Raw genomic sequence first — 26,872 nt, 5'->3', positions numbered from 1 at the left:
CCACTTAAAGGCGAATGTCCCCCTAGTGAGGAGAGAATGAGAAAAGAGCGGCAAAGTACATATGTACATAAAAAAGTGTAAAAATACAAGGAAAGATGTCATGTCATCCAATGCCTGTTAATTTCCTAAGGAAGGCAAAACACTTTGCTAAGAGACTTGAGTGAGTAAATCTGTAGGATTTTGGTCAATTGAGATCTTAACAAGTTCGATGGACTTGTCCTCAATGACCTCTTTGATAAAGTTAGAAACTCACCTCAATGTGCTTAGACTTCACATGGAAGACTAGATTCTTGGCCAACTAAATAGTACTCATAGAATCCAAATGCTGTATAGGGACCACATTAGTAGTATCATGGTCTATGACTAGATGGCCTAACCAAAGAGCCTCCTTACAAGCCTCAGTGGGTGCAATATACACTCCCTCTCTAATAGATAGGGCTATGCATTTTTGCATCCTCGACCTCTAAGAAACGTCACCTCCAACAAAGATGAAGACACAACTAGAGGTGGACTTCCTACTATCTGCATGTCTTGCATAATCAGAGTCAATGTGCCTCATGACTCCTCTATAATAGCCACGATAATATATGCACATATCTATAGTGCATTTAAGGTACCTCGTGATATCCTTCATGCCATCCCAATGCTACTTGCTAGGCGTAGCTATATAGCATATCACAACTCCCATTGTAAATGCTATGTTAGGACGAGTGGCTATCATGGCATACATCAAATTGCCCACTGTGGATATGTAAGGAATCTTAGTCATCTCGACTTTGCTCATTAGACTATGGATAGTCAACCTAACTATAACCTTCACATAAGAAGGTAAGGGACAACCAATAGGCTTAATATCTTGCATATGAACTTGCTCAAGGATCTTCTTAATGTATTCCTTGTGTGACAAATAAAGGAGCCCCGTAGAACAATCGTACATGATGTGTATCCCAAGAATATGTAAGGCCTATCCCATGTCATTCATCTCAATGATCTTCTCAAGTTGACTTTTCAAGCCATTTAGCTCATCATAAGTGTTCCTAGCAATGAACATATCATCTACACAAAGTACCAAAATCGTAAGGTTGCCATCATGGACCTTTTTCATGTGTAGACATAGATCCATATCAGAATGTGTATATCCCTATGAATGCATAAAAGTATCGAACTTGTGGTACCATTCCCTAGGTGCTTGCTTAAGGCTATAAAGTCTCTTACTCAACTTGCACACTAGGTGTTTCCTACCTTTTTTCTCAAAGCCCTTAGGTTGTTGAATATAAATCTCATCATGCAAGTTCTTAAATAAGAAAATCTTCTTGACATCCATTTGATAGAGATCTAAATCTAATTATGCAACCAAAGCCAAAATGAAGCACACGGTAGTCGTCTCAACTAGAGAAGAGAAGACTTCATTGAAGCCAACACCATGCTCTTGCTTAAAATCCTTAGCAACAAATCTCACCTTGTAGGCTACCTTGGGGTGTCTAGGGATACTTTTCAACTTGTACACCCACTTTCATGGCAAAGTATACTTTCCACTTGGCAAAGGAATTATATCCCATGTATGATATCTCTATTGTGAGTCAGACTCTAGCTACATGTCCCTCTTCCAACAATGACTATCACATCTGTGCATGGCCTCATCCTATAGGTAATAGGCTCACCAGCATCTATCACCATAACATAATCCATGGAGGTTGCAAATCAATCAAATTGATGTCTATCTCTAGTAAACCACCTCAAAAAAAGCTGTGGGGCTTGTACATCCTGTTTAATATCATAGTCATGGCCACCGAAGCATTAGCTGATATAGGTTGTCTAGCTAGCTATACAATAACATGAGACTTCTCCTAAAATATCACCCTACGTACCTCAACAACCTGCTCAGGTTGCTTATGCATTTTCTCCTCATGAAAAACAACATCATAGCTAGGATGACTTTCTGAGCCTACTAATCTTATAGGCAATAGTCCATCTCACCTACATCCCCATAACTGAGAAAGATGCATTTCACAGACTTAGGATTCAACTTATTGCACTTGTTCTTGGGAACATGGCAAAATGACTCACAACCAAAGATATGTAAATGAACATATAATGGAGGTTTTTCAAACCATAACTTCTCTACAACCATATAGTCAAGAGTAGTGCATGGGGATCAATTAATCAAATGTAGGGCAATAGTAATTACCTTAGACCAGAATTGGTATGGTAAGCCTGCGTGGCTAAGCATACTATATATTTGCTCTTGAATCGTCATGTTTATGTGCTCAACCATACCACTCTGGAGTGGAGTGTATAAGGCGATCAATTGATGCTTAATATCCATCTTATCACAAAACTATGCTTTAGATATATACTCTCCTCCATTGTTAGATTGTAGGCATCTTAACCTATACCCAAATTGGTTCTCAATAAAAGTAAGCCAGTGCTGAAATATAGCAAATACTTTTGATTTCTACTTGATGGGGTATGACCAAACCTTATGTGAGCAATAATAAAAAATGAAAGTAATGAAACACTTCATGCCACCTACTAAGGACTTGTAGGGCATAGGTCCACAAATATGAGAATGAACAAGAGCTAGAGGCTCACCCATGCATGTAATACTAGACTTCTTATATGAACTACATGTCTCACTACCATAAAGACAATAATCACAAAAATCAAAACATTTATAGTCAAGGGGCGAAAGATACTACAAATGGGTAAGCATTTTCATTCCCTTTAATGACATATGCCTAAGGTGATGATGCCATAACGATACGTGTGATATTGCAATCATTATCAAAACATGGTCAATCTTATATGGGATAAAGATTGCCAGACTTGGCACCTCGTGCCAAGACAAGATTCATACAAGTAATCTTCCATGAGAAATCTCCAAAGGATACAATATAACCTCCATATCTAACTATCTATTAGAAAGTAGACTTTTAGTCAAAGTCGAAACATAGGGTACATCATGCAAAAGTAAACATAATGTTTAAAGTAAACTAAAACTGAACATGTCCAATACCAACAATATCCAATGCCAAATCATTATCCAATTTGATAGATCTTGTTATGGTGTGATACGATGAGAGGCAACATGAAATAAAGCCCCTTAATCAATCAACCAACATTAAGCATAGGTGGTTGAGACATCAGTCAACTATGAAACATCAAGAGAAGAAACAATAAGTATGTAATTATCATTAAAATCAGTATGTATGATATTAATATCTTCAATCTTAATGCTAGACTTGCTAGGGGCAATGTTGCTATTATCATTCTTTTTCTACACTTTGCTCTTTCCCTTTTTCTCACGCTTGTCATCAGTAAATCTACAATTATTTTCGCACTCTTTAAGCAAGTTTTCTATAATGTTGTCTCTAAAGGGCAAACCGTTGGGAGTTAAAGGATAAGATTCTTAATGTCTATGACAAGTAGAGCCCTGTCTCTCAAATGTATTAGGTGAAGCAACTCATGGATCTTTATATGAGAGAGGGGAGTTTCATGTCCATCCACTCGAATGAGTTTCATCCTATTTTTAACAATTTGTCTTCGCAGGGGATCGAATTTAAGGATAATCTTTTCCCCTTATTCTTGTCGGTTGCATTTCTTAAGTCGTCATGGAACATCTTCCTATTGCCATGTATGCAAATATACTTGTTGATGAGCTAAAATTGCAATATGTAGAGGGTGCACTATTGAATGAAGAGGTTGACTACTTCCCATAGCTTTCATGCTTTGATAGTTAGAGACAATATTACTAAGAGCGATAATGACTACTGTGGGAGAGACTCTCAAAGGTGTCGTTTTCAATCGCATGGACAATCTTGCAATAAATCATGTGGTCGTAAGTTCGCATTGACTTATCATTATTTTGAGACATAGAGTAGTATTTAGCCACTAGTTTAGTTGGGGGAATTATACATCAGCACAACCACTTCGCCAAGGCACCTTTACAATGACTGTTTCCCTGTAGTCTATTATTTTGGTTTGGGGGACTCTGACTCTATATTAGGCCCATTACACACCAAGTCCTTGATGCCGAGTGTGTGTGACGCGGGCCAATCTCACTCCTGGATACCAAAAAAGGGCAGCTAGCCCTTTACACACTCCTTGTGGCCAAACAGGCCTGCCTTAGGGAACATTTAATGCCTTCCCTGCCTTATTTCAGGCTTGAACAGGGTGGGGAGCTCCCTCGCCCTGCTACATGCACCATCATGTGTATCCAATCGACATTCGCAAGCAACGGGCCTTGAGTGGGTTTTCCCGTTGCACTAACCGTGTTCCCCTATCTTCATATGTAGGTAGATCGATCTCCTGCTCCCGCTTGTTGATGAATTGTTCCCATTTCTTGCCTAGTATCTGTGAAAGCCCCATCATCACAGTCATCAAGGCCAAGGTATCTGCTGTGTTTCGACTGCAAGGTGTGCTCTCTCTCTCTCTCCCATGTGTATAGTCAACTGTTGCACGAGCATGGGTTATCAATTTCTCTGATCAATATAATGACTTTGTTAAAAGCTTTGTCTTAACTTTAAGCATGGTTGCTATTTGTGGTGGATGAGGGCCATTTGTGATGGATGAGTGGTGGATGAGATATATTTCTGGTTCGATGAGCTCTTCCCCCCTGCATGAGCTCCTTCCCCTTCCCTTGCTTCGGAGCTCCTTCTCCTTCCCTCGAACAATGGTCTCCCTCATGCATGGACTCATTTGAGGATTCCATGATCAGACTAATGACACACGAAGGGTGTTTGATCTGGTTGGAGATTGGTCTCCCCCTTGCATGAATTGGTTGGCTCTGATTGGAGATTGATTGGGGATTGGAGTTTCATCGTTCTAATCATTGATCACGGATTGGAGATTGTTCATTCTAATCATTCTAATCCAAGATCTAATCATGGAGCTGATTGATCATTCTAATCATTGATTAGGGATTGGAGATTGATAATCATTCTAATCATTGATCAAGAATTGGAGATTGATCATTAGTTGTTTTTTTAAAATCTAGCATCAATGATTGTGTTTAATCAGGTATTCAAATAATAAATATAATGTTAATAATGATCAACATCCATAGCGTCCCTTCATTCACATGTGATTCAAGAAGTGTCTGGTGCACAAACGGTGGCCAATGTGTAAACAATTGCGGACGGAAGATGGACAAACCTTTATTGACCATAAAAAGTATTTGTCGCCTAGTGTGTAAGCAGGTGACGGACAAGTGACTGCCCAAGTCAACTTTTCTTATGCCCACCAACTGGGTGCAGATTAAGCGGGCAATGGTAGTGTGTAAACAGCCTTAGTGTGCGTTCCCTAAGAAGTCACACCCATGAATGTTGATAAGCAAGGCCTTCACGAAGCTTTCACCTCGTCCCACCAACCCAAATCATAAATATAGGCAACTCGACACTCTCCGCATGCACAAATTCTTTGATCACCTATTTTACGTGGCTTGCAAACACAGCATGTACTAATCATGGGGAGCATCTTCCTTTCCCCGACCTCCAATTCTGTTCATCATCAGCTGGCATGTCCTTACCCCTCGCACCCTCCATTTCACAGCAGAGTTTCAGCCACTAGAGCATCGCATCCCAATCTCCAGCCTCACGCCAACGCGCAAGAACAAAGGCAACAACAGGGAGAACATCAAGAAGAAGAAGAAGACAAAGAAGAAGGCGTACAAAGCACCCCTAGTAGTGGCAGAAGAGGCCTGGTTACTGCAACCCTTGCTGCAGCTCTCATTGATTGCAACAGCACAAGATTCATTCCATCCTCCAATGGGACAAAGCACATGTCTAGAGCCCTTGTTCAGACAGGCCAGGAGAGGGAGATGCGAATGGCCACGAACAGTGCAGTGGCCGGATTGGAGAGCAGGATTTCGGCTTTCTCATTGGATAATGGGATGAGATGGATTGTCCTTGAGCGCCATAATGCTCCTGTTGTGGCTTGTCACACCTTTGCCAATGTCGGAGCTGCTTTGGAAGCTGATGGATGCACCGGCGTGGCTCACCTTCTGGTAATTTGCTTCCCTTAATGTGTTCTGTGTATTTTCTAACCCTCAGATACTTAGAGCAACCGGATTTAATCCTTCGCTTCTACCGTAAAAGTGCTCCATATTAATAAATGCTACGATGGTCACATACAACTCGAGTTGGACTATTTCAAGCAGTGACTCACCTTTGCAAGACCTATGATGAAACATCAGTCCAGAACTCTTTATCACCAACATCATTCACCACATGTGATTCCGATGGCTCAATTAGTCTTGGGGAAGCTCTCCTGATGACTTGCAAACAACAATCTACATGTGATTCCGATTGCTCAATAATGACTTGCCAGGATTAGGGACAGGCTGGTGATGTGGTAGGCAGGCATGATCGGAGCTCAGGGGTTAGGAGGCTGCGGCAGACAAAAATAGGGCAGTGGCAGCAGGGAAGAGAGGTGGGAGGTTGGGTGAGGCAGGAATCAGCACAGTGGCAAGGTGCTAGTAGAGGGGAGAGGCTGGATGAAGTAGTAAGTAGGGTGGCATGGTGGGAGGTTGTGGCAGGAAGAAGAGATGGCACATCAGGAAGCAAGTAGGGGGCTTTGTTGGTAAGGATAGCAGGAGGGTACTATAGAAATTAGATAGCGTAGTGTATAGAATCTAATGTATAGAATCTAAGGAATAGAGAGTACACAACAAATTAGAGAATGATGAAGATTAATTTCATTGCAAATAGATTGCTACATAGAGCTTAATGCTAGCCGGAAGAAATTTAACCGCGTGAAAGATAGATGATCATGATTTTGAGTAGTACTCCTTTTTATAGCCCGTAAAAGTGGTCATGTCGACTTGACCAACCTACCATATTATAAACTTTTGCTAGTTGTCCATGAAATATTTCCTTTATTGTCAGGTTAGGGGCACTACCCTTGAACCCCCTCGCCAAAGAGGCCGTTGCCCCTCTGACTTTGTAACCAAGGGCGATCTTTGCAGCCCTTGGGAGACAAAATAGGGTGCCTCGAGTTGCTACTGACTTAACTACTTTATTTGACCAAAAGGCTAGACCCACAAAGTTCTTCAAGAATGCAAAACCTGAATATTGATGATGACATTTGGACTGCATACAATGCTAAAGACGATGTTGGACTAGGCCCTTGAATGTGTTAATGAGAGCACCGGATCAAGATGATGATGAAGAATGCACCAAATGATGGAGAGTATCCACCAGATGATGGAGTGTGTTGGACCTGCAAAGGCTGAAAGAGAGAATGACTAGCCAAGTGTGTGAAGACTGATTTAAATAGATAAGCAGCCCCAAACCTAACTAGACCAGCTGTAAGAGTATGCACTAAATCTGGCCAACCAGCATTTTGTGCTGGTCACCAGCATAAAATAGCCAAAAAGAAGATCACCAACTCCATAGTGCGAACACAAGCATTGGAAAGCCTAAAAACTATAATGCATAGCCTAAAATAACAAGCTAGTGTGAACACACACGTAAACAATCTAAAGCTGTAATGCAAGGGTGTCACAAGAGTAGACATATAAAATGTTGGAGCTCCTTATGTCCTCATTTGACTCAAACTGTGGTTCACAGGCAAGAGATAAATGTGCATGACACAAATGTTTGCTAACACCTCCTCTTAGATCCTGGATGGGGTTAAATGCTAAAGAAGATGGAATGGATCCGGAGGAAGTAGGAGTGCGAGAGTCCATTGAGGAAGGAAGCTCTGAAGAATCTTCTCACAATCCTAGGAATCCCTCTTTGAAATACAAAGAGCTAGGAAATCCACAACTGCATCACCAATATCATCCCCTTTGAAAGGAATGGGGGGATACAAGGGAACCACCACAAGAGACGGTGGGGGATGGTATAGAACCTATGGAATAGATGGTGGACAAATGGGAACGGATGTGGCAATGAAAAGTTGCTTTAGAGGGCCTTGCACAATGAAAGGGGAATGGACCTTGTATAGCGCCCTCTTGCCAATCTATTGTAAGAATGGCTCTTGTAGAAGAATCCTTAACAAAGACAGCTTGCTCAATGAAGACAATCTGGGTACAGAGTTTAGTAAGGCTATATTGTGAGAGGAGATGGAAGCCCAAGTTTGAAACATGTAGGACTTCCGAGAGGGAGCTTGATGGATGCTTAGGCAATAGAGGCAAAGTACCAACACCACAAACATGCATCGATAAAATGTCACCTATAGTAATAGTATCCTTTGATGGACAAAGACTGTGGAGCCAATATCCTTGAGTCATATGACTCGAAGCACTATTGTCAATGAGCCAAGGCCTCTTTGAAGATGAGACAATTGAGGAAGAAGGCTCTTCCATTTCATGGATGTGAAGGATCATGGACTCATAATAATAGTTAGGGGTAGAGGGAGAGGGAGGCTTTGGTGATGTAGCTACATCCTTCTCTCTCTAAGGGTAAGGGTATCCCTTTCAACACTTCTCCTTGGGATGTGAGGTCTTCCCATAGTGTGGACGTTTGGGAGATCCTTTTTGCTTCCTCTCTGAACCGATATTAGAGTTTGAAAATGACTTTAATTGCTTAACCTATTTGTTGGTCTGCTTGTCCTTCTTGTTGCCCCCTCCCAAACCTACAGTGAAAGCTTTCATGGATATGGATCCATGAGTTCCAGTCCTTGAATCATGCTTCCTATTCCAACAAGTGGGGCAAGCTCCTCCCAAAGAATAGTGTCTTGAATTGTGGAGGTGAGTAAACTAGTGTACAAGACATCATACTTTGGAGATGGGAGATGAGCAATGAGAATCATTGCCATATCTTTGGATGATATTGTCCTCTTGAGGGATGCAAGCTCATCTTGTTGATGAGGTTCTTCATGGAAGGAGAGTCATTATCTATAGACTTGTCACTCCTTGTCTCTCTCTCAATCTCACTGAGTGCAAATGAGCTCTCTTTTCCCCTTTTTCACCTTTTGTGTTCTCTCTTTCTCCCCTCACACTTTGTTTTCCTTCCTGAATATAAAAAAGCTCTTTTCTTTCTTAACTTGTTCCCTTGTTTCCTGGTTATCTAAGGAGTTGTCTTTTTCCTTATTTTCCAAACCTTAATGTATCAAATCTAATCAAAATACATAACTTCTACTCTAACCAATACACAAAAAGCTTCATAAACCTAAACTAATCCATAAAAGAGATCGAATAACCTTTGACTCTCTTGCTTCCTACCTAAAACCGAATGTTGTTTTGGAAACGAGCTCTTACTTTGTCACTCAATTTGGAGCACACAAGCACTCAAGCTTGAATCCGTAGGTCCCAGCAACAATGGAACCAAAATGTTATTGCCCTCGCAAGCAAACCACTAAGACCCACCGATTGCTTATTGCTTCAAGTGTTTCAAGTTGAGAGCTATGGCTACCTCTCACATAGCCGTGCGCACTTTTCCACACACGAATGTAGCGACCTTACTTTCGAACCTAATCGAGTACCTCCCTTGTGGTTAAGATTTGTTGAACAAGAATAAGCATTGATTCTTGGAGGCTTATGAAGAGAAAAGATTGAGCTTGAGAGTTGAGCTGATCCCAAACAGAAGCCAAGTGTGGTCTTCTCTTCGTAGAATCTCCGAGTTCTCACTTTGGCGATAATAACATGTGAGAGTGCACAATGGAAAAGGAACATGAACATAGAGAGGGAAGGAAAGAGAGAGAAAGAAGAGAATGGAAGAAGAATACCTGCACTGAACTCCAAAAGAATGCTGAATACAGAGAAAACTGATTAGTCCATGCAGCCAGCCCAAAGTGTTAGCGAGGGCACCGTATCGGAATGATGATGGAAGGTAGCACCAGAGGACAGAGGAGAATCTTTGAATGTTGGAGTGTGCTGAAACCTGTGAAGTTGAATAGTTAGCCAACTGAGGGGTTTGGCTATAAATAGCCAGAAATGTCAAAAACTGGCTGACTTGATCTAGGAGGAGCCATAAATGCTGGCTGACTGCAAATCATCAACAGAATAATCAAGAAAATGCTGATTGCCATCATAAATGCTGGTTGCTCCCATCCTAGCCATTGTGAACGCAGTCGAGAGCCACTGAATTAGAATAATCAAGAAAATGCTGATCGCCATCATAAATGGTGGTTGCTCCCATCCTAGCCATTGTGAACGCAGTCGAGAGCCACTGAAAAAGAAATGCATTGGGTTGGGAAATAACTAGCTAGTGTGAACACACCTAAAACCAACTCAAAAAGAAATGCATGCTCTAAATAGAGCTGACTCCTTTGTCAAAACACATGACAGACTGAGTGTCAGAGCTCCTAATGTCCCCATCTGACTCAGATTGAGGCTCACAGGCAGGAGATGATTGTGCAAGACACACGACTGCTAACAAAACACACCCCGAACTCACTGAAAAAGAAATGCACACGAACAGAATGGGCTAAAACAGTCAAAGCTCCTATGTCTTTGTTAGACTCTAATAAAGCTCACAACCAGGAGATGACAGATTGACAAAATGCAGGCTAATAGACCTGTCCAGGACAATGCGGGGTATTAGTGTAGAAGGTTTGTGTGGAAGATTGCAGTTGTTTCTTGCTGTTTACTGTAGGGATTTACAGAGGTCAACCATTTTCCCTTGTGTATTTCATAACCACTGCTCTAAATAGAAGTAAGTGGATCCTTTCCCCTTTGGATTCTCTTGCTTTTCTTGAGTTGTTAACTTAAGGAGACAAGTATCTTACATAAGCATGTTTTTTCACCAATGTAAATTGTTTGCTTGTGGATTTGCAGTTGCATGCACACATATACCCTAGTATGCAGGCCAACAGTTGTATGGCTAATCAATGCTATGCTATTTTTATCTAAATCATTCACTTTTTGTCTTTTGGTTGTATATAGAATCAACAGAGATTTTGTGTAAGAAGTAAGTTCACAATGTTGATATCAACCACTCTTTTTTTAAAAATCAGGAACATCTTGCTTTCAAGGGAACAAGGCTTCTTGGGACAAGAGATGCAAACAAAGAAGCCACTTTGCTTGATCAACTTGATGAAGGTATAATCTGAATGAAGCACTTTTTAGACACGAAATGATCTTGTATTAATATTCATAAATAGGCTTATGTACAAAGGAAGGGATAAAGTTAGCCAATAGCTTTAACTGTTTTGGAAAACTGCATTTTGTCAAGTTACGAAAGGTTACATGTCTTTTTTATGACGAGTGACTCCCTCCTCCTACAAGCCACATGTCTTCTTTATAATTAATGATTCCCCTATTCCTACAAGCTACATGTCTCTTTTATAATTATTGACTCCCCCACTCCTACAAGCCCCTATATTGTCAGTGTTAACTAATCCCCAGGCATGGCAAAGTTTCCTGTTTTCAATATGCACTATGTCCACCAGCATTTGGGCCCAAAGCAGTTCTTGTTCCAAGCATCTTTTCAGTAATTTTGGCCTTAACGCATTAGCTTCATAATCCAAATTCAGGAGCTGTGTATCCCCCAATCCACTAGTCCAAACATTCCATAGCAATGGGTGCCAAAAATCTCATCTTTTGGCTTGCCCCAGAGGAATATTTGACCATAAAAATCCGAATTCTTCCTCATGCCAGTGTTTTCAACTAATCAAGGGAAAGATAAAGCTTTACAGCAGTTTCAAAGTTTTGAGTTTGACAGAAAAGGCCAAGCTGTACAAGCCAATTTTCCTTACGATTCTCCAAGACCCATTTTTCTCCAAGACCCATTTGCATCTAGCTGATTCTGAGATTCCAGTTTCTAATGGAAATCCCAAATACCTATAGATTTGTCCCTTCTTGACCACTTTCCCTTTCCAGCCCAGATTTAGGAGATCTTCTGAGACACTTATCAATGAGGATTTCTCATGTGTGATTTTAAAGCCTGCTTCTTGCTCATACAGCTCTCGTACTTGAATTGGCTTCTCCAAGTTGTCCCTGTGGGCATTCAGCATCATCAGCAGGGCTTCTGCGAAGCCTCGACCAATCACTTGTTTTCCCCTATATTTGACTCCTTTCAGCTTCATTTCAGCAGCTAGCTTATCATAATCAGAGCAGAGGATGAGTAGCGATTGCAAAAAGTAATGGGCTTAAAGGGAAATCCCGACAACGTTCTCTTAGAATATGAAAGGGTTCAAGAAGAGATCCATTAGCTGAAAACATTTGTGCGAGACAGACTTGCAAGCATGAAAGGAAGGTTGGCCAAAGCCCATTTTAGTCATCACTACTTTAATATAGAGCCAATTGACTTTATCAAAAGCCTTCTCAATGTACAGCTGAAGGAATATTTTCTACCCTTAGAGTTTGCTCATTCCAATGCCATGATAACATTCACAACATCGTCCAACAAAAGTCTTCCTTTTATAAAACCAATTGATACTTATTTCATATGTCTTTGCAGGACTGGGCCAATCTCGTAACAAGTGCTTTAGAGAAGATTTTGTAGACTGCACTCATCAAAGAAATGCGTCTCTAGTGACTTGGCTATTTTCATTGAGCTTTCTAAGGGAGAAGACATATGACACTCTTACACCAAGGTTCAGGGATCTCTCCTTTGGTCCAATATTTATATGTCAGATTGGTAACCAGATTTTCAGATTTGGCCAGAAATGTTGCATCAGTTCTGTTGTCATCCCTTCAAAGCTGGGAAATTTTCTGATACCCAGACTTTTAAGAGCTGCTGAGAGTTTCCCTTCTGAAAAATCCTTCAGTAGGAACTCATTTTCTTCTTTGATTATGACCTTCCTTACTGGTTCAAGTAAGAGGGATAGAGCAAGTCCCCTTGTTTTCATAAAGGAGCTAAGGTATCTTTTACATGATGTCAAAACTTCTGCTTGATACATAACCCAAGTTCTATCCTGTGCTTGAAGGATAGTGAGACTTTCTGTAAGCCTTTTTCTTTTTAGACTTCTGATAAAGTTAGGGGATATGCACTGTAGGTGTTTTATCAATCGTTTATCAATAAACAGATTTTTTCCATTTCTCTTCCTAGGGCAACCTGTCTTATAGCTTTTGCTCTCTGCAGAAGATGAATGCCTTTTGTCTCAAGATGTCTGCCTTTTGCCTTCTCAGCAACCATTTTGAAAGTATTCTCTGCCCATTTTAATTCTTCTCTTTCTTTAGTGCAGAGCCAAATCCCTTGGAGTCTAATGCATTGCTGACTGATGTCAGAGAACTAATCCCAGAGATCGTCAGAGTCACCTACAGCATTTTCTTCTAATGACCAGATGGCACCTTCCATTATGTACTTGAACTCCATTTGTTTCAAGTGCCTTGCACTAGCCACCAGCAGCTTGTGGATTCCTTCGCATCTTTGTATCTCAAAAGAGTTCAAAGATAGTAAAACAGGTCCATGAAAATCAGTTTTGATTGAAACAATAAGAAGAAGCCATTCTCCATCTCCAATTGAGTACCAGCTGTGAAGTCTTGTGCAGTATCCAGGGTGACTGAGTGAGCTGAAGGTGAGGGGACCTTGATTACGTAGAAGATGGTCTTTGATGTTGATGAACCGTAATTGCAGTGAGGCCCATCCCATGCTGCTCCTCACTTGGAATCTGGAAGCTGTTGATGAATCATCCAATCCCTTCTAACCATGTTAAAATCTGCACCTAATAAGCCTCTTGAAGTGCGCAGATGCCCGAAGTAAGCCATAGACTCTTCCTCATCCTTGAGTCATAGTATCCATAGGTGTTAATGATGTCCAAAGAATCATCTCTCCAGTCAGTGAAAGCCATGAGTATCCTGCTGTTTCTACAATTAAATTTGAGATTAGGTTTTCTGCGGCTTTTGACAGCAGTGATGCATCCAGAATCTGAGGCTTTCACACCTCCCAAAAAGTAGACAGTCCCTATATGTGAAGATTGAGCCACTCCTACTGTGAAGCTTGTGTTCCTGAATCAGTACTACAGATAAATCATGGAGACGAAACCATCTCCAAAACTTATTCTTTTTAACATCTTCATTTAGTCATTTAACAATAATTTGGCTATTTTAAATGATTGCTGTGCCATCTTTGTTGTGATTTTTTATTGTTATCCAGCTTTTCAAAGCTCTTTTTGGTGTGGTGACTAGTTAAATTGTTGAAAATATTTTGATCTGCTTCAAGTTAATTCTTTTAATGTGTTTTTGTTTATTCTAGTATAATGATATTGGATCATAATCTGGTTTGAGTTTTTATTAGGAGTCACATATTTTTGTACCAAGAAAAATAATTTTGTTTAAAATCCTCAGCAATAATCATTACTGAGGCACAAAGAATACTCATAAGACATCTCCTAGTTGCTTTCAAATCTGGGTTTCAAATGGGGATGTCTAATACAAGGGTTATCAAAATAACCAGTCTGGTGGTCCACAGTACTGAATTATGTGTGGAACTGCTAAGCCCTCAATCCCAAGTGGCTAGAAAGGCTTCTCACCTTTTCCTTATGCATTGTAAATCTCTCTACAATCTCTCTCATGTGCCTCCCAAGGGTATGAATGAGCTGTGTGGAGATCACTCGAGACTTTTTGGTCACAGTATGCTGCTGCTTTGCAACCTCATTGCATCTCACTATCCATGGGTACTAGGCGATGATGCTAGAAATGAGCTTCAATCTGTGACTGTGTCTTAACAGTCCACTCATTGTGGGTCTGCATCTCTGTTGCTTTGGGGTTGTTGAGCATGCAAGCCAAGCCAAGTGCCTCTCTGCAGATGCTTATGTACTATAAGCTAAAGAAAGAGTGTGATCTTACTAGGCCTAAGTGTCTCCCTCGAGGTTTGTCAATTAACTTTAAAGGCTGGTAGACCTATCTCTACCAATGTTGTGGAGCTGCTGGGATTGCCTTGATCTTGATCATTGGTAGTCTCATCTGTAATCTAGTTGTTTTCTAATGGGATCTTCCCTGATCCTGGTCATTTGAGTCCTCGCTAATGTGGGCCCTAATCTGGTCACTTAAGCTCTCCCTAATCTGGTTGTATTTGCACGAAGGCTGCTAACAATGAGCTTGACAAGCTTCCATCACTAACTTGACCAAATGAGTTGTTGATTAGATACTTACTTGGCCAGTTCAAGTTCTAGAGAACTCAACATGAAGCAATGTACTACATGGTTGCCAAAAGAATGTGATTAGTCATCAGTACTACACCTGTAGTGTTTTCACAGAGCTTATACATGGTTGTATTTGCATGAAGGCCACTAACAATGAGCTTGACAAGCTTCCATCACTAACTTGACCAAATGAGTTGTTGATTAGATGCTTACTTGGCCAGTGCAAGTTCTAGAGAACTCAACATGAAGCAATGTACTACATGGTTGCCAAAAGAATGTGATTAGTCATCAGTACTCCACCTGTAGTGTTTTCACATAGCTTATACACTGATCTTAGACCACTCAGAGTGTGATGGACCTATTCAGTCATAGGAGAAAAATCCATCAGACAGGGCTAAAATTGCTTAAGTGTGTGTGTGTGTTAGCTCAGGAGTGACTTCATGAGCAATTCTCTAGAATCCCACCTAAGTGACCGAATCTAGAGCCATTGTAGTAGTCGGTAGAGGCAAGAAACTTGTACCCCTATAGCCATACACCTGTACATGGAGAAGTATAAGCACAAAAACCCAAACCCAAAACACTATATAAACTTAGCTTTCTTTACAAGGGACCGAAGTCCCGCACTGCAAGTCTTCTTTTCCATCATGGTTTGTTACAAGGGAGAGAAGCATGGCAACCCATTTTCAAAATAGCAACACAACACAAAAACCATTCAGAGGGCAAAGCCCTCTTCTGCTACAACCTCAACAGCATATACAACATCAGGTAGTTCATCTAGAATCCTCACACTCTGCACACAAGCAAGTAGTTCTAAGATGAGCATCCACTCATCTGAGAAGGGTATTGATATAACCTCAGTGTAAGGGCAGCCACGCATGATTACGGTTGCAACTGTAGGTGATAGTGACAAAACAAAATACCATGCCATGAACAATGATACAACTTAAGTAGTTTTTGGATAGGGTAGGATGTCAATGATGCCCTCGGGAAATCTGGAAGGAATTACAATTTTGGTAGGGATATACAACACAAAAAACTCCTCAAAAAGAGTGGCTATTTCATATAAAAGTTCAAAAGGATTGTTGACCACATGAACACTCTTCATCCATAACTCCAAACACACCACATACAACATAAAAATTATTTTTTACAAGGCCACAAGGGACCTTAGGATGGGTTTATAAGATCTTATAGTAGTAGGACAAGCCTTTTTCCATTAGTCTTCAATGGTTCAGCCTCATCATGAGTCACAACCTTCAAGAAAGATCAAGAAAGTATTCAAGAGATGCAATCCAAAATATTATTAAAAGCAAAAGGGACTCCTTGCTTTTATGCCTTGTGACGAGCCTTTGGATACACTAAGTCTTTGAGTCAATGGTTCATCTTCATAAATGTCTTTGATGGGTCCATCCTCTTTGAGCTTCAAATGGTAGGTTTAAAAAGTATGTAGATTAGGAGAGTGTGTTTACCCATGTGAATGAGTTTATAAGTTGCATAAGCATTAAATCCAAGCCTAAGGCTTAATTTTTAAGAACCAGATAATTGTATCTTCTCAATTGAATAAGGAGAAAGAGAAGAAGCTTTGTGTGGCATGTTGGCAGCCTGTTGGTCCTCTCTCTCACTTCACCTGCCAAACAAGTTTTTGTGTTATATGCTTGTGTATGATGTTGAATCATGTGTCAAGATGCAATGCCACAAGGGCCAAGAATCTGGGAAATGATGACAATTTTGATTTCACAAAGTGGTGGTATGACAAAGGCCTCAAGAGTTGCCACAAGTTTTGTCTCTTGCTAGGTTGGTTGCAGTTGTTTTACAAGGAGGGTGCTACTCTTTGTGGGAATAGGGGGACACGCTTGTGTTGGTTAAAGTTGTTTTGTAAGCCCTTGTTGCAAGGCTTAAGTGAAGCAAATCAAGCGACTATGACCTTTAAGATCACCACCTTGATTGTGTGGCACAAGAGAAGCTCCCAATGAGATATGATGCATCGACTGCATCAAATGATGGGTTTGTCTACAAATAGGCATGGATACACACACATCCATCTATACTCTACACAAAACCTAAAGTATTTGCAACATAGACAAGAGGCTTCCTTCTTTTCCAAAAAAAAATTGTAACACTGTCTAATTTGGGATAGCCTACACCATCTCTAGTATTACCTTGTTGATTCAAACCACCTAGACAAACTATACATTGGGAGTAGAAGACAATCTTTGGATCACATTGACTTGATCCATAACCCTTTTTGGATTCATGAGACTAACAACGGTTCATTGCAAAGGACAAGTAAGTCTCTACTTGACAAGGGAACTCATTTAAAATAAGTACATGTTCAAGCTTTGGGTGAAGAGATTTATCAAGTGCTATTGAATCTAACCTAGGCCACAAGTATAAGAAGAACTTTATTTTACTGCATGACTACTTGAGAAAAATCATTCTTGCAGATATAGTGATGAAAGTGGGCCTTGAAGTCAATGACAAGGTCCCAATTGACCATCCACTTACAAAGGCAAAGGAAGAGAAAGAAGTAAGAAGACATATAAACAGGAAACCGAAAAATCCAGTAGGCATACCTAATCATCAAGCATACATGAATACACCTGGACAAACTGAGATATTGGAGAGAAATAGATGATTGAGCTGAGAGAGAGATCTTGATGATGATAGAGGGCTTGATACGTAAGGGATAGTATATCTGGGCTAAGGCTTCATCATCATGTACATGGCAAAGTTTAACCCTTCTCTCCCTTTTCATCTTGGGGCATGTGTGCTTACTTTTGTAGGCTTTGATAGCATGCTTTCTTAAATTAAGAAAACTATACTGTGATTGAAAAGAAATTCCTTATCAAGAGCTTTATGTAGGATTTTAAACTGATGCTATCAATGCATATCAGAGTGCCATCAAAGAGAAGCCTCTGGCATGCTCCTTTCAGCTAAATTAAGCTTTGCAAAAGCCAGCCAAACACTAGCTAAGAGCTGTGACCCACAAAAATGAGATAACAAAAAGAAACAGAGTTTGTCATGCTTCCTTTAGAAGACTTCGAGAAGCTTCAAGAGCTTCTTGTTTTTCTTATGCCTTTGCTTTTATATATGCCATTTCTATGGCATCATACCAGCCACCATGCTTTCTTTGAAAAGATTATGAATCTTCAAGAACCTTTGTACTCCATGAAAAATTACCCCATCCTACTGCGAATAATGCCTTGCTGTCCACCTCCATGCTCTGGCAAAACAATGTCTTACTCCCAAATAAACATGTATCTCTTGCCCAAAACGGACCTTGTTAGCTCACATTCCCCTCCATATCCTATTACAACCCTCAATCATTTGTTGGTGATGGGATACAAGAATGCATTATCAAGAAAACAGGAACAGAAAATCTCATGCTTCATGTTCATGCTCTTAATGGAAGTAACCCTCAATCATTTGTTGGTGATGGGATACAAGAATGCATTATCAAGAAAACAGGAACAGCAAATCTCATGATTCATGTTCACACTCTTAATGGAAGTAACCAATGTTGCTTCCGGGTTACAAGAAGCAAAAACTCAAATAGAAGGTAATCTCTTTTTAAAAGAAAAATTGCACCAGCTATTCTATCCTGATGTGTTGGCAGATCAAAGCCCTTACCTATATGAAGAATGTACTCATAAACACTATCTTGTCAATGTTGCACTTTATGGAAACTAGTAGGGGACTGCAAATCAGATTGCTAATCATGAATGATAAGGAATTTTTGAATAGAAAGGTGACAATACAGTCCAAATTAGGGGTACGAGAGTTGAAAGACATTTACTTTGTGTGAATGTTGTTGGATGAATTCACAAGGCCTGCATTGGTGCAACCACATTGCTGCTTTCTTTGCTAGTGTTGCCACTTGTCAACATCACTTCTAGTCTTTTTTGCTACAAAAAACTAATTTTGTTTGTCCTAAGATGTTACTAAAAGTGTGTAGCACTGTGATATTATAAAGAAAATATGGCATAGCAGAAGATAACAATGAACATAAGTATAAGAGGGAGAATAGGAGAGATTAAAATTTTCGGTTAAAGTAAACTGATACAATGGATTGTTGAAGGCTCTATCCAACCACACACTTCGTTGAGCTTTGATGGTGATCTAGGTAGATGCTGGATGGAGGACAGTTAGTATAGGTGTGGGTGCTCAATAGCTATGTGTTAGGAGATTAGTCAGTCCATGTGTGAGTTTGGACATGTTTCAATGGGTTGTGCATTTCTGATTTAGTAGCACTAGTTTATTTTGCCCATTTCTGTGGCTGCTTGGCATTTTATGGCTGGCTGACTGCATTTTATAGCTGTTCAGATGTTAGCTGATCTGATCTAGAACTTTGGCTATTTATAGCGATGCTTCCTCCTCTTTAGACACATCGTCAACATACTCTATTACTCACAAGTCCTATTGGAGAGAGGGAGCTGGTGCCAATGCCCACTCAGCTGGTGGCTTACTGTTGTATTCAATTATCTTATGTCTTTGCTTAGGAAATGGAATCCACATACCTTCTTTTGAGTTGTCTCTTTGCAGTGTTCCTTTTGTCTTTCATCTCTCGTGTTGTGCAGTATATTACAATACTTTCATGTGCTTCTGTCGCTGCACCTACTTTGATATGGTATCGCATATCCGTGTTCGGGATCTTAGTGCTGTTTTCTGCTGCTGCAAGTCTTCCCTCACAGCTTTTTGGTGCTGTTTAGCCTTTTCTTGACTGTTGCTGCCCAGACGGCCTGTTTTTGGATCAAAACGGCCTGTTTTCCAGGCCCTGCTCCCTGGTGTTTTGACATCAGCTGCCTGCGTCTTGCATTTCTGCAATATGTTATTACTGTACGGATTGCATTTTATGCTTCTAATCACTGTGCTTGGCCTTATAGCATCTGTGTTTTCAGTTCTTCTCATCCTGACAGCTGGGGGATTGATTTTTCAGGCTCTGTTGGCTGCCTTCAATCAGATTTTCACTGTTTCAGCAGTCATTGTTGTGATCAGCTCTCTGTATTGCATGTGAACTCCTGATAGTGCAGCCTCTGCTGTGTTCTGGCCATTGTACTCTCTCTATTTCTCTTCTTTGCTTTATTTTCTCATCCTATCCAAATGGCACCTCCCTACTGCTCAGCTGATGATAAACGTCATGGTCCTAATTACATAACTTGGAGTGCCGTCATAAAAGCTTGGTTTGTGCAGAAGCACTTGTGGTATGTGGTTTTAGGAGCTATTGCATGACCATAGATTCCAACTCCTCTTCTAGATGATTGGGACCGTGACAAATATGAGAAAGTTATTCTCGCTCTTCTCCAATGCATTTCTACAGAGGTTATACAAGTGGTTACCTCTTGCAACATAGCTTTTGAGGTGTGGGAGAAGCTACAGATGTTGTACAAGGCTCTGTCAACCATGTGTGCTATGTCCTTGTATGGTTAGTTCCAATAGATGAAATTTGAGCGTAAAGATACTATCCAATCATTCTTATGTCATATTACATAGGTACAAGATCAACTTTGGCACATGCAGTGTGCACTTCTCGAGGTGCATCTTGTGGGATTGTACTCTACAAGCTCCTTCCAGAGTTTGATGGAGTCGCCAATGCTTTATAGGCCCAGACATCATCAATGCTAGTGAGCTTCACTCGTATGTCCTCTATGCTTCTTGAACATGAGGTGTGCTTGAGGCTCCAGCGGAGGCATCCATCTTGGCACGATGGCCATGATGAGGCATTTATAGCTTTGGAGAGAGGTGTAGGAAGAAGAAGGCAAAGGCTCAGTGCTCTCACTATTGCAAACAAGGCCACTTATGCAAGGATTGCAAGGAGCTAGTGGCATCGTGTAAGGAGGAGAAGTAGAACAAGCAGGATACAGACTTGTCTAATGAGTTGTCATTCTCCTTCGACTTTGACTTTGATTCAGATCCTTTGGTGAAGGTGAAGGGGAAGGCCCAAAAGGGGTCTTTTATCAAGAAGGGAAAGGGCATGGTTGCCCCTCCTCCTCCTCCTCCTCCTTTCTAGTGCTGGTGATGTGATCAACCCTTAATTACGACTCTCCAGTGCTAGAGAGAGTGCAAGAGAATGGTGAGGTGGGACAATTGATCCTTATCTATACAGGTATACAGGTGCATAGGATCTAGAGAGGGATATTCCTTGATGCATCGATTGAAGTCTAGCAAGTTGTGAAACCTCGGAGGTGGGATTCACATCCAGGTCCATGATGGGCTGTTTTTTGACAGAGTGGGATTGGCTCCTAGTTCGAGCTCACATGAGGGGACACTTTGGTCCTCTGGCGGAAGATGGGGAATCCATGATCATGTTTGCTTAGAGGCACTGTTGATAGGATGGTCACATATGCTACTTGAGAGGGGTTGTTGATTGTCGTAGAGAGCTACTTTGATTCTTCTCTATTTTCAAGAGCTGGTATGGTCAACATTGACATTAGGTTCTCTCAGAGGCACCTTGGTGGTGGCTTGATCACCCACTGCTTCAGTATCCACGGTCCATTCTGATGGTCATTGTTGTATGCACTTTGATGTGTCATTATCATTGTATAATGTATTGTATGAGATCACCCATGATTTGAGAGGGTGTTAGCAGATTAGTCAATCCATGTGCGAGTGTGGATGTGTTTCAATGGGCTATGCACTTCTTTTTTAGTGGTGCTAGTTTCTTTTGCTTAGTTTTCTAGTGGCTTGGCATTTTATGGCTGGTCGACTGCCTTTAATGACTCTTCAGATGCTAGCGGACCTGATCTAGATCTTTTGCTGTTTCTAGTCAAGCTTCCTCCTCCTTAGACTCATCGTTGGTATACTCTGTTACTTGCAGGTTGTGTTGGAGAGTGGGAGGCCAGTGTTGTAGTGACTCACTATTGTATTCAGCTGTCTCATGTCTTGGTATATGGATTCCATTTCTTGAGCATTCTTATGAGTTCTCTCTTTGCAATATTCCTTCTCTCTTTCATCTCTCTTGTCTTGTGCAATCTATTCAAACTTTTGACACTAAATATATTGGAGGTTCATTTTCTACATATATAATGTTGGAGGCTACGAGTAAACATAGATGCACTTGAGGGTTTGTTGACTTACTGTCCATGTGGTTGGATTGACTACCGGCCACCATTCATGTATATGACTTGCCACAAGTGAATGTAAAGTATCTCGGGTGTATACTCCACTACATTCATTGACTCTTTCTCACTTGATCCAATGGCCAAAGTCCACATAGGCCATCTCACAAACCATTTGGTCTACAAGGTTAGAAACTTAGAACTTAACTAATATCCAATGCCTTTCATGATTTCTCCTCATTTGGGGCCTTACAATATTGGGCACTTAGAGCATAAATGAGTAGTTGAAGGGTGGGCATTTGAGTGACTTATGAGATTTTCTTTATCCTACTATACAAGTAATGAAAAGCTTATCTCAGCTCACATTCGTGTTTCTCAGCACAACCAGCTTCTCATTCAATAGTTCTGGCCATGTATCATCACACTTAATTTCTTCTACAATCTCCTCCTCTGCATGACAAGGACCTATTTCAATATCTTCAACCTCATGATTTCCTTCTTGATTTCTAAGGGCCTTAGTATTGTTTGAGCACTTGATTGTTATTCTTGAGGCAATGCTTATGAATAGGGGTCCATTTAAACTCTTTCTAACTTAAGAGTTCTATCAAAGGGTGGAGGTTTCCCTACTTTTCTACTAATATCTGACAAGCTAAATAGAGGATGATTTGTTGGAGGTCCGTCTTTGATGTGAAACTGGGTTTATTCTCCTTGAGGTGGCGTCGTTTGAACTTGGTCCTCTGCTCTCAGCTTAGCCTTCCCAGCCCACTTGTCTCTCCACTTTTTAGCATTTCTTGTCCTGCTTTAGCAGCCTCTAATGACCAGGGATGCCAGTATGTTGGGCTCTTGTAATGACATTGATTGGCACTGTCTTGCCATCTGATAGGGCTTGTATTCAAAAAATTTTGAGTAGGACATCACCTTTTTGGCCATTGGGCTCTTGTTAATGACAACTAACAGCTTTATGGCTGAGTTGTGGACATTTATATAGCATATCATCCTCTCTCCTTAACAAAGTTCTTTTGGCCCTACCAGCACCTAGTTTAAAAGCATACACCTCCATCAGTTTCCAATCACATAAAACACTGTCCTTCGTTTTGATTGACAAAGGGGTTGTGGAGGTCATCTAACTCCTCTTCATGTTGCGGACTTTCTACCATATGGAGCAGAACACTGGTATTACAGATCCCTTATAGGTTAGGTGGAGAATATGCAAGGTTAAGGGTTCAGGTCAAGCCATTACTATTAATAGTTGAGGACCAGAAATAGGCTAGGGCTCTAGCCTGGGTGAAAATTTAAACTGGTTATGTCCCATGCCATAGTGAAAAACCAATCATCAGCATATCACTTCAGTAGATACGGTCTGCTAGATATTGTATTCATACTCTCTGTGTCATTGGTACGGGATACTGGGAGCATCACATATTGAGATTAGCATCGTCTGTAATGGCTAGTTTCTCTCTTTTCTTATTTATAGGCTTTTGGCTTTTGCATCTAATTTGTGTACCGCTCTGGGGCACCTGTCTGGAGTGTAGTATTTCAGTGCTGTGTTTCGTACTTTAAACTAGTAGGAGGAAGCTTTCTTCATTAAAAAGGTGCCCACATAGGGATGATTACCCGACTCATTCATTCTGCTGGCTACATTATGTTCTGAAGATATGAATGTTCACTTGCAGTGTTTTGGAACATCGAAAATCTTAATCTCATTTGATAAATGATAGGTGAGTGCAGTATTCTACTCTTTACAAGATGCAAAGCAAGCAGGAAACAGTTACAAAGTTGGTGTTCTCGAGAAGAAGTTTGTAAGTTTTCCCTGAGTTTAGCATTCAAATTCATCCATTTGATTAGGAATTACTGGAAAGTCGATGATCAGACATGTTGTACTTGTCCTCGTAATGCTATCTAAAGAAAGAAGTTTGCTCCTTACGGTTTAGATTTTCAATTTTCCTATGGTGATCAGATGAGTTAGATTTTTCTGGTCAGTGCTATCATGAGCAACTCTCTTAATTATGTCCCCCCTTAGTCAGATACATTCTATTATGTTCTATTTCTAGTGTATGAAAAGACAATATTGTGAACACATTTATAACATACAGTGATGTTGTCTTCATTTTTGCAAAAATGCTCCATGCATTAGTTAGGAAAATACGGCACAAACATTATAGTTGAAAGTGTATTCTTGTATTAGTTAAGAGAACAATGTACAGTGTTCAGATGAAAAAGCATTTGCAGAGCAGAAAGAAATACAGTGAATCCATGGTATGTCTTTTTTCCCCCAAGAAAGAATCCACAGTATGTCTTGTCATGGAGAAAATAAATAAACAACAAGAAAGTAGACACATATGTGTACAAGAGACCTTGGCTCTTCTATTATCTAATATGTCTAGCATAGGGCTACTATGGAGGGATCTATATCCATGATGGCATCTCCTAAGGTGAGGCTCTCTGAAAATGTCTGATGATGGTAGGAAATGGTGGCCTGTATCCTCAAATAAGTAAACAATGAGCAAGCGGACACATATGTGTACAATAGCTTCTGGCTCTCCTTTTATCTAATATATCTGGCATAGGGCTACTATGTAGGGATCTATATCCATGGTGACATCTTCTGAGCTGAGGATGTCTGAAAATGTCTGCGATAGTGGGAAATGATGGTCCCTACCCACAGATTATCCTGTAGGTGATGTCTAGTGCTAGGGTGCCTGGGACCTCTTGGCTCTGCACAACTATGTGGCTCTGTCAAGGGTCATCCTAGATGGGCCTTTACTTGGTGGGGGGGTGGTGAAGCCTCTACTGGTTGTTGTGGGATCTGGGATAAGAAGTTTGTCAGTGTTTGCTGTCTATTGCCACATATACTTGTGGCTACTGCTCAAGCGTGGGTTAGTGAATCTCGGTATTTGTAAAGTTCATGAAGATAAAGTCCAGGGCATCTTTGCTGGGGAAAGGCCATAATTCAATAAAGGAGGCCAAACCCTCATGGAAAAGGCAGTGATAGTGCCCTCATATCTCATAGTAGGCAGGACATCTACATATGTAATGCTCATCTGTCTCCAGTTCAACAGGCATCTTCGACATATCATGTCCTCTTGTGCCTCTTCAGAGTATCTGCCTATCTCAACTCGAAGCTGGTGTGAGGTCTCCTACACCACATCTCAAGCAACATATGCGCATCCATGTATCTTGGCATAATGATGAAGCCATCCTCAGAAAGCTGAAGAAGATGAGGTCCTTGTAGAAGTCCGTCTTTGTATGAGGTGGTGGATCTGGGGGAATCCATGTCCTCTTAGTGTCTAGCTGCATGATGTCCATCTAGATGACATGGTTAAGCTCAGTGTGCTGAGTTGCATGGTGGGTGCATCTAGACTTTACTGGAATGGTGGTAGGGCATCAATCTGATTGCGGTAGTCCCTGAGCCATGCAATAGTTTGTGCAAACCAACACATCACGTCTCCTCTTGCTGCAAGATGCTGTGAAGAGAGTAGCACCAAAATAGGGTTACCTATCTGGAGTCAACTCTTGTAATCTATGAATATATGTCACTGTTTGGAAGAGAGGTTCAACTGCCATGGGGGCAGCACCTAGCTCTGCTTGTACAATCTTGTGTGGCAGAGATGGTTTGCTGCTTATCATCCTAGAAGCTATCAACACCAGTGGCCTCTCTAGAAACATAAGCTAGACCACATCCCTAGCTGGCTGCTTTGCAGAGTTTCTAGTTTTATCAAAATTGGCTAGTGAACACAAGAATTAGCTTTGGGGATTGCGTAATCTATTCAAGAGTTGGGCTAGTCTATCTAGAGGAGGTGGTGGAAACAACTATCAACACCAGTGGCCTCTTTAGAAACATAAGCTAGACCACATCCCTAGCTAGCTGCTTTGTAGAGTTTCTAGTTTTATCAAAATTGGCTAGTGAAGAGGCAAAAAAAGAAAAGCCTAAAACGCATTAGGTTGCTCAGTATCATGATGGCCTAAAAATGAAGTTGGCCAGGCCAAAAATTCTTGAAACAATAAAAATAGGTAAAAAAAAGGCTGAAAGTAATCTTTAGTGTCGAGCTCACAAATACACATGCACAGATTCACTCATGAGCTAACTAATTTGCTAACACCCTTTCTCAGATCATGTGTGATTTGGTATAGTACAATATACAATGATAATGACTCAGCATACAGCAATGACCATTAGAATAGAGCCATGGAAACCTAGCAATGAGTGGTCAGCCTGCCAAAGTGCCTTCAAGAGAACCTGATATGGATGTTGATTGTACTAACTCTTGAAAACAAAGAAGAAATCATAGATGGTCTTTATGTCTACCAACAATGCCTTGCAGTAGCATAAGTGTCCTCTTATGTGAACTTGAACTAGAAGTCAATCCCGCTTTTTGTCAAGAAACGGTACATCATGAACTGGGATGCCAATCCCAACTCCAGGATTTCAAAACTTGCTAGACTTTAGTCAATGAGTCAAGGAAGTCCCTCTTTGGATCTTGTGTACTTGTATACGTGTATAGATGAAGGCTCACCATCCCCACCTCACCACCCTCTCACACTCCCTTTGTGGCACTAGAGAGTCGTGAGCAAGGACCACATCACCTGCACTAGAAAGCAACGAACGGAAGGGCAGCCAGTTTGTTCCCCTTTTTTGAAGAAGATGACCCCTTTTGCGCTTTGGCCTTCGCCTTGGCCAAAGGATCCTGTCAGAGTCGGAGGAGGATGAAGATGACTTGTCGGAAGAGTTCATATCCTGCTTCTTAAGTTGCTAGCTCCTTGCAGTCCTTGTGCAAATGTACCTTCTTATCACAATGATAGCAATGACGTTCAACTTCTTCTTGTTACCCCTCTTTGAAGCTACAAAT

At 40.9% G+C, this 26,872-nt stretch overlaps 1 protein-coding gene across 6 annotated transcripts in view; it reads left to right on the top strand.

The window, feature by feature from the left end:
- Positions 1 to 5,296: 5,296 nt before the first annotated feature.
- The window catches only part of LOC148022310 (uncharacterized), a 255,924-nt gene continuing 234,348 nt past the window's right edge, over positions 5,297 to 26,872 (top strand). For 2 of the 6 annotated variants that reach the window (XM_087697950.1, XM_087697948.1), the window contains exons 1-3: positions 5,299 to 6,004; positions 10,900 to 10,984; positions 23,754 to 23,824. In XM_087697950.1, the coding sequence (XP_087554076.1) occupies positions 5,465 to 6,004; positions 10,900 to 10,984; positions 23,754 to 23,824 (696 nt within the window). In that variant the 5' untranslated portion in view covers positions 5,299 to 5,464. Of the gene's footprint in view, positions 6,005 to 10,899; positions 10,985 to 23,743; positions 23,825 to 26,872 lie in introns of all 6 variants that reach the window. The other 4 variants (XM_087697947.1, XM_087697951.1, XM_087697952.1 and 1 more) reach the window with 4 other exon arrangements.

The sequence above is a fragment of the Lygodium microphyllum genome, chromosome 17 (genome assembly GCF_053477565.2).
Source record: "Lygodium microphyllum isolate KBCC chromosome 17, Lygodium_microphyllum_v1.1.10, whole genome shotgun sequence".
NCBI lineage: Eukaryota > Viridiplantae > Streptophyta > Polypodiopsida > Schizaeales > Lygodiaceae > Lygodium > Lygodium microphyllum.
This window is presented reverse-complemented; position numbering and strand designations above follow the sequence as displayed.